This window comes from Trichomycterus rosablanca, chromosome 7 (assembly GCF_030014385.1).
Source record: "Trichomycterus rosablanca isolate fTriRos1 chromosome 7, fTriRos1.hap1, whole genome shotgun sequence".
Lineage (NCBI taxonomy): Eukaryota > Metazoa > Chordata > Actinopteri > Siluriformes > Trichomycteridae > Trichomycterus > Trichomycterus rosablanca.
In genome coordinates, this window is record NC_085994.1 from 15,773,485 (window position 1) to 15,781,837 (window position 8,353).

At 39.9% G+C, this 8,353-nt stretch overlaps 1 protein-coding gene across 3 annotated transcripts; it reads right to left on the reverse strand.

The window, feature by feature from the left end:
- Positions 1-1,268: 1,268 nt before the first annotated feature.
- tuba5 (tubulin alpha 5) lies at positions 1,269-7,042 on the reverse strand. Of its 3 annotated transcripts, none has more exons than XM_062999051.1 (5): positions 6,940-7,042; positions 4,599-4,821; positions 3,510-3,658; positions 2,387-3,067; positions 1,269-1,892 (listed from the first exon to the last, which is right to left on the reverse strand). In XM_062999051.1, the coding sequence occupies exons 1-5, from the start codon at positions 6,940-6,942 to the stop codon at positions 1,599-1,601; spliced, it is 1,350 nt and encodes a 449-aa protein (XP_062855121.1). In that variant the 5' UTR covers positions 6,943-7,042; the 3' UTR covers positions 1,269-1,598. The 3 variants fall into 3 exon arrangements, with proteins under 3 accessions (XP_062855121.1, XP_062855120.1, XP_062855119.1); XM_062999050.1 differs by lacking the exon at positions 4,599-4,821 and adding an exon at positions 4,885-5,110; XM_062999049.1 differs by lacking the exon at positions 6,940-7,042 and having other exon boundaries at positions 4,599-5,106.
- Positions 7,043-8,353: the final 1,311 nt, after the last annotated feature.

Genomic DNA, 8,353 nt, shown 5'->3' on the forward strand with positions numbered 1-8,353 from the left:
TACTATAAATTGATTCTAGATTCAAATAAACGAGAATCAGTATATATTTGGATCTGCTAAGAAAGCCATTAAAGTCCACAATGTTATCTATTACTGTCTCATAAAGTTTCTAATTTAATTGTGGTTATACTTTTACATTATTTACTTACCAACCTGTGTTCATGCATTCCTGTTAGGGAGGTTTGACATGCAACCACTGTTTCTCTTATGATGCATGTTTGTCCATGTAAGACTTGCATCATGACTTTAAGACTATTTCTGGAAACATTAGATAATTTTCAATTGTCTTATGCAGGCAACCTAAATGTAGGGATTTTTTTATTGCTTTGTAACTTTAGGACTAATTTCACTTTGAAATATCACATTTGCAAATTTTCTATTGTATAATTCATACATGCAGTTAATAGGCAATTAACCAAATACAGCAATGAGCCAAAAACAGGACCACCCTCCTAAACTGCTGACAAAAACAGCTCTGAACTCCACAAGATATTTGAATCTGGTACCAGCAGGTCCTTTAACTTCTTTACATCGTGTGGTGGATAGTCCTCCATTGCATCCAGGTGTCATCTCTTCAGTGGGTAAACAATGTACATGTGCCTAACCGTCTACGTGATACTGGAGAAAACAAGCTCCGGAGCAATTCTGCCGATGCCTGTGTGCATATTGTTGACTGCGTACAGGAGTTAGCATGGAGACTTGAATCTGTCCGTGACTACACAGCTCCATATGCAAAAAAGTTATGTTGTGACACTTATCTGATCATTTTTGAAATGCTCTGCAATTTGAGCCACAGAAGCTCTTCTGCTGGTCACTTACAGACACCATAGCCTTCAAGTCCTGAGATTGGTGATTATTGGCCATGCAACAACCTGTCAGATATCATGTGGAGTCTATGCCATTACAGATCAGTATATACTTACTGTCCTGTACAGTTGATACATGGCTGCCTGTGAGCAGCCCTTGCCGTTTGACACATTTCAAATCAGTCATCCGGTCATAATGATACAGCCCTTAAGTCACTTTATCATGCCTGATCATATATTTCATTCACTGTGTACTATGAGTAACTACAATCAGCCCAACATACATTCGTGACTGTCATAACTGTCTCTAAATAACTATTGCCACACACTATTGGAAGTGGTTCTAATGTTTTATCACGTCAGCATATAACTTAACACATGCTGCTGTGTTTGCAATTGTAATTTAGAGACCTTCCCAGCTCAAGTTAATTCTTTAAACTTTATAAAAAAAAAAACCAAACATTTAGATTTTTAGTTGAATTTATTAAGAAAGATTGCACAGTTGATGGCAACATGGTCGTGGAGGCAATCAGCAGTGTTAAAAGGAGACAAACAAGACCAAAACACATTTGGTAATTCAGCCATTAGTTGAGCATGAGTAAATAGAGAAATGACACGACTGACTGAAGGACAGAAAAAAAAAACCCACAAACACAGAAATAAGAAAACAGATCCGTTTCCCTTTCTCTAGGACAATGTGTGACAGCCTGGTACTGAAGAGGTAAAAGTGCGATCAAGTAATGAACTAGAAAGATCTTCCTCATTTCAATGGGCATGAGACTAACACTGAGATTAATACTCTTCTCCTTCCTCCTCATCTTCAACAGACTCTGTGCCAACCTCTTCATAATCTTTCTCCAGTGCTGCGAGGTCCTCTCTGGCCTCAGAGAACTCGCCCTCTTCCATACCCTCACCTACGTACCAGTGCACGAAGGCACGCTTGGCGTACATGAGGTCAAACTTGTGGTCCAGACGGGCCCAAGCCTCAGCGATGGCAGTGGTGTTGCTTAGCATGCACACGGCTCTCTGCACCTTGGCAAGATCTCCACCTGGTACTACAGTGGGGGGTTGATAGTTGATACCAACCTGGAAGGAAAAAAACAAAAACAAAAAAGACATAAGTATTCAGGTACAGTTTTAATACAAATGTTCTAGAAATGTCTGGACATTTTCACAAAAGATACATTCTTAATCCAACTCGCATTTTTCTACCAATTCTTTATTTAAATTCTCTATCTTTTAATGCCGTGTTTACTCGAGTCATATTCACAGCAGGAAAGGTTTATGTGGGTGCTCTGTATCTGTTACGTAATCTCTGATATTATATGTGTATTCCTAATGTAGTGTTTGTAATGAAGTTTAAAAGTTTTTCCAAGGTTAAAAATTTATTTCATTGTTCCGGTTATGGAGAATTTTTGTCTTTCCCTTTGGTATTTAGGGCACTCAGTTAGTATGTGTTTGTGATGCGTAATTGGCAGGATTTAAATTCTCTAAAACAAGTAAATAAAAACACACACATACTGTCACTGCAGAGCATGTAAATAATTTTAAAAAAGCACAACAGTCATTCTTTCCCTCACCTTAAATCCAGTTGGGCACCAGTCCACAAACTGAATGGAGCGTTTGGTCTTGATGTTAGCAATGGCAGCATTCACATCTTTGGGCACTACATCTCCACGGTACAACATGCAGCAAGCCATGTACTTGCCATGGCGTGGATCACACTTCACCATCTGATTGGCTGGTTCAAAGCAAGCACTAGTGATCTCGGAGACAGAAAGCTGCTCGTGGTAGGCCTTCTCAGCTGAAATGATGGGAGAATACGTGACCAAGGGGAAGTGGATTCTAGGGTAAGGCACCAGGTTGGTCTGAAACTCTGTCAGGTCGACATTAAGAGCACCATCGAAGCGCAGAGATGCTGTGATTGAGGAGACTATCTGGCCGATGAGCCGATTCAGGTTGGTGTATGAGGGTCTCTCAATGTCCAGGTTGCGGCGGCAGATGTCATAGATGGCCTCGTTGTCCACCATGAAGGCACAGTCCGAGTGCTCCAGTGTGGTGTGTGTGGTCAGGATGGAGTTGTAAGGCTCCACTACGGCTGTGGAGACCTGTGGTGCTGGGTAGATGGCAAACTCTAGCTTGGATTTCTTGCCATAATCAACTGACAGGCGCTCCATGAGCAAGGAAGTGAATCCTGACCCTGTGCCACCACCAAAGCTGTGGAAGATGAGGAAACCTTGCAGGCCAGTACACTGGTCAGTCTATGAATGAAAAATAACATTAAGGGTGCATTAGTATTTGTAAACCAGCACAGTATAAATCTGTGGTAGCTCAGCAGTTGGTACTGCTCAGCATGGTACTGGATAAGTACACAGGTAGTCACTAGTTCAAGCCCCACCACTACAAAGTTGCCACTTTCTGTGAAGTATTGCCAAAAAAAATTGATCTTGGGTTACATTTTGTAAAGCCAAATGCTGCATTTTGATGGCAGAGTTAAAAAATGCAACTGTGAAAGCCAATTATGTACGTTTAACTTGCATAGTTAGACACTATGTAAGACAAAGGATGCAGTTTGAGACAGCCATAATTTTTTCATATGCTATGTTTAACAAATTGTTTTGTTAAAATGTACATCATATATGTTAAGTTAGCAAAACAAATGCTGTGGAAAAAAATCTAAAAGGCATTGTATTTTTGCCTTACCAGTTTACGGACACGCTCCAGGACCATGTCAATGATTTCCTTGCCAACAGTGTAGTGGCCACGAGCATAGTTATTAGCAGCATCCTCCTTCCCAGAGATAAGCTGCTCTGGGTGGAAAAGCTGCCTGTATGTGCCAGACCTCACCTCATCTGTAATACAAAAGTTACTGTTTATACAAAAGCTGTAATCCAGAACACGTTGGCATAATGAAGAAGGACCAGTCTAGGACTCCAAAAGTTTTAATAATATGAAAAACACTTAAATTTAAATGATCTAAAACTAAATTACATAAATTTCGGCTAAATCCTACTAACTAACTTTGACGAATCAAGACTTAAGTATAAAAGCAGTAGGGTGAGTCGCAGGTATATTAGATATAATACGGTTCTGAGCAGGGACTAATGCAAATATGTAAACATTTCATTGTGGTTTCGCATGAAACTGGATTAGGAAAAAGTAGCCCATTCTCTCCTTCTTTCACACACAAAGCATTTTAAGTTAGCACAATGGCTCATTCATAGCTGTAGAATTAACTTCCACACTAACAAGAATATAGGACTTCAACAAATTTATTGCAAATGCTGCAGTACCTTGTGTGCTAACATGTCTAGCCAACAAGACAAATCCTAAACAGCTAGACAAAGACTACCTCTTTTACTAAATGAATGACAGAAGCCAGTATATTAGTCACAAAACTAGCCAGTAAGAAATCACAGCACTTGCACAAAAAAAAATAAAAATGTCATGTTACATTAGGAAATGGGCATACATCAGAATACCACAGAATAATACAGCTCTATTGTAGACTAAAACATTGGAAACCGGACTGACAGCACTAATGTGGCCAATTAGTCAGCTGTCAAAACTTCTATTATCAATTCTGTCAATAATTTGTTGAAGCCTACTGCAGTTAATAGGGTGTAATTAATCAAATTAAGGGCAATTTAAGAATATGGACTTTGAAATAGCTGCACTGTTAAAACTTAATTATTGCAATTTAAGCTCAGGGAGAGTTCCAAATAAAGACATGAAACAGAATAGCCTTTTGAAAACCTAGTGCTTAATGTGCCACTGCTCAAGCAAACTTACCGATGACTGCAGGCTCCAGATCCACAAACACAGCTCGTGGCACATGCTTCCCAGAGCCAGTCTCGGTGAAGAAAGTGTTAAAGGAATCATCCCTGCCACCAATGGTCTTATCGCTTGGCATATTGCCATCAGGCTGGATGCCATGCTCCAGGCAATACAATTCCCAGCAAGCATTGCCAATCTGAACACCAGCCTGGCCAACGTGGATGGATATGCACTCACGCTGCACACATGCACACACACACACACAGAGAGCAAGAATTAAACAATTAAACTGGCTGCTTACCCACCACCGTGGGCTCCAGGTCCACAAATATGGCCCTGGGTACGTGGCGGCCTGAGCTGCTTGTGCTGAAGAAGGTATTGAAGGGGTCATGACGGGAGTTGGGCAGTGATGACCCATCCAGCAGCACACCATCAGGTCCCACTCCATGCTCCAGGCAGAAGAGCTCCCAGCATGAATTGCCTATTTGAACACCAGCTTGGCCCACATGGATTGAGATGCACTCTCGCTGTAGGCCAATAACAGTAATCACAACAATTCGACTTTTTTTTAAGTTTAAATCACCTTTTAATGTTAAATGTCCAATACAGGTATGCTTATGATGTACAATATATTATGGAGGGGGAAACTTTGTCTGGAATGTATGCTGAGAACAGGTCAGACCAGAATGTATTTTAAACCTGAATGTTTTTCAATGTCTGACCACCATTTGGTTAAAAAAAATCATCCAGTGTGTGGCGCTGTTTCACGATAGTAAGTGAATTTTGGCAGACTACTGCCATCTACAGAGTAAAACGTGTGCTCACAAAATGATCAAGAAAATCAGAGTCATTTTAGTCAAGTCTCTCCAGACATTTGCAATTCGAAAAATTTAAACTTCTTAAGCATGTGTAATATTTGACCAGTCGGCAACACTATTTCACTGATTCCCATGAGGCTACATGGAGAACAGACCAAACTCGCTAGACAGTGCACATAAGCGTGTGCTGTACAGTCAGCCCTTTATCCAGCCAACTGTCTAAATATGAATCAATTGTAAACATGTGAAGTCAGCCACTACCTCTTTATAAACTGGGATATAATGACACTAACTACCCTGGTCAAAATGTGTGGTTTTACAAATTGATCGTGATTGATAGGACAGACACAAATACCATTTATTCCCATATAGAGCTGGGCCAATTTGCTCTGGATAGTCTGTGGCATCACTGGACCCCGAACTGGCTAGCACCAAATCACAGAAACGTCTATCTGCTGTGTCATTCAGAGTCCGTCACACATTCTCAGAGTGTTCTTGTAGTGCCCCACCCAAAAAGAGCATTGCAAATACTGGGGGGGGGGGGGGGGGGGGGGATATTAGCCCACAACAATTATAAAACATCAGCACTCCTTGATCACGAGTATGGAATATGTAAAAGAGTGTGTTGATATGTAGGCCAGATGTGGGCTGGCCACGCTGGAATAGGAGTGTTCGGTTCGGCCTCCGTACAAGTAGAAAAAGCCGAGAGCGCGTGCAAGTCACAACTCGCGAGCTTAAACCGTTTCCTTCTTTGTCCACATTTTAAAGCGCATTAGCATTATAAATATTGTTTTAAAACGTGCTTCGAAATGTAAGACACGTATTCCTTCACACATATAAGGAGATTACAACTATGTAAAGATAAAGCTTACACTGACAAACACAGCAAAAAGTACACTTGAAGGTACATGGTAGGTGAGCACATGGTCCTTCACTTTAGTCGGACTGATTCTTATCATGTAAACTTACCACAGATTTTAGTCATGAACAAGGAAACGGTGTAAAACACTTAACAGGAAAAGAATTGGCCAATTTAAAGTCGCGTAACCAACAGTTTATATGCGCAACTAAGTTACTAAATCCAGGGTACAATTTCTGAAATACATGGTCATGTTTGACTCATTTTAATTATAAGTTTTAACCTCCCATCCCCCATGACGAGCCTAACGGGGCCTCAGAGTCTACATTCCGCCATTTCTTCCACCTCACGTTACAGCATTGTTACACAGTTAGCTCCAATGTTCACGAATACCTAGCCTATAATTTAGCATTTGCAACCGTACATGATTAACACACTTTAATTCGTGTCAAATATTAATTATTTTAAACAATTATCCATTTAACTAAATAAGACTTTATTTTTTTTAAATAATGACATAGCTATTACATCCTCTTATTAATTAAAATAAAGAGTAAAATAACAGTGACTCCTGCTAACTCGGGCCTCATCTGAATGACAAGCATTTTTGGCGCCTTTCCCGTCAGTACAAAAAACTTAACAACGTGAACTATTAAAACTACAGCAGATAAATACTTACCATTTTAAGTCTGGGGTTGCTTTGTTTTTAAACAAATATTACAAAAATAAGTATTTTAACGCAAAAGCTGAGGCTCCGTTGACTGTAGACGCGTAACGTGTCTCCGCCAACACAGCAATGCAGAAGTTGCGCGCGCGCCGCTTCATTTATAGCCGTGCCGTTTAGCGATGTGTCGTTTAATCGACTCTTTGAGTCGATTCTTTGAGAAGAACGTTCAGAGTCGACTCTCAGTAACATTTAGGTTAAAAAGGTCTTAACCAAAATGAATTTCAGACTAGAAACGTATTGGTAATATTAGTAATGAAATAACAAAGCAATGAACTAATAAATAAATTATTTAGTAGTTTAGTAAATTAGTTTAAATACTTAAAAAGATGCAAATGTGATAATTATATGTACTGATGCATCTTGCTGTTTTTACATTAATTTTGTTTACATACCAACCTCACTAACATTTGGTATGAAAGCAAGCAGCAAGATTTATCAGAACATGTAAATCTTATACCTCTACTAAACGAAGGGTCATTGGGAACCTTTAAGAGTCGGCTCAATGGTGAGTTAAGACCATAATATGACTCACTAAAACCGTGCCATCTTTTGCGCATGCGGACTACCGAAACAGTGCTATTGTTGTAAACCAAAGTTAACTAAGTTAAGTCCTTTTAACTTCACATTTGTAAATGTAAAGTTAAAACAAATATTTCGATATCATCTATTACTTCTGCGTAACTACTATGAAATAACTTATTTTTAACTTTTATTTTGCTATTTTGGTCGGCTCTTTAGGCATTCGAAAAAAGGGGCGGTTCCATATGAATTTGAAATAGACTTTGCAGTCAGCAGGTGATTACGTTAGACGGAACTGGACTTTTAAACGAGCCTATCAGAAGCTCAGTTCACCTGCAGCAGCGCTGTAGAAAAATGCACAGCTGTCTGTACACCTGTGAGTCAAAACCCGGAACTATGTACCTTTAATCATAACTGTAGCAAATGTTGATCAGTTTTCTTCACACGAACACTAACTTTTAATGGCTAAAACTGATGATGATGCATTTGGTCATAAATTGTTCATCGTTAGAGTTGTATCGTTAATATGAAAATGATCATTTCACAAAGTATTGTAGCTACACGCTTAAGGTGTGGTGGGAAATCTAATAATCACTTTGTTGCAAATTCAATTCTGAATGCAAAAGTAAGAAAATTAATCAATACTATTTGCCAAAGTAGAGCTGCACAGTGGCTCGGTGGGTAGCAGCAAGAAGGTCCTGGGTTCGATCCCCTGGCGGGGCGGTCCGGGTCCATCCTGTGCGGAGTTTGGCTGTTCTCCCCGTGTCTGCGTGGGTTTCCTCCCACAGTCCAAAAACATGGTCAGGTTAATTGGAGACACTGAATTGCCCTATAGGAGAACGTGTGT

Excerpts from the sequence above, each read along its gene's own strand:
- tuba5 (XM_062999049.1), bottom strand. The coding sequence starts at position 5,031 with ATGGAGTGGGACCTGATGGTGTGCTGCTGGATGGGTCATCACTGCCCA. Across the intron at positions 3,659-4,598 it reads TCTGGAGCCTGCAGTCATCG|ATGAGGTGAGGTCTGGCACA; the intron begins GTAAGTTTGCTT and ends TTTGTATTACAG. Across the intron at positions 1,893-2,386 it reads GGTGCCCAACTGGATTTAAG|GTTGGTATCAACTATCAACC; the intron begins GTGAGGGAAAGA and ends TTTTCCTTCCAG.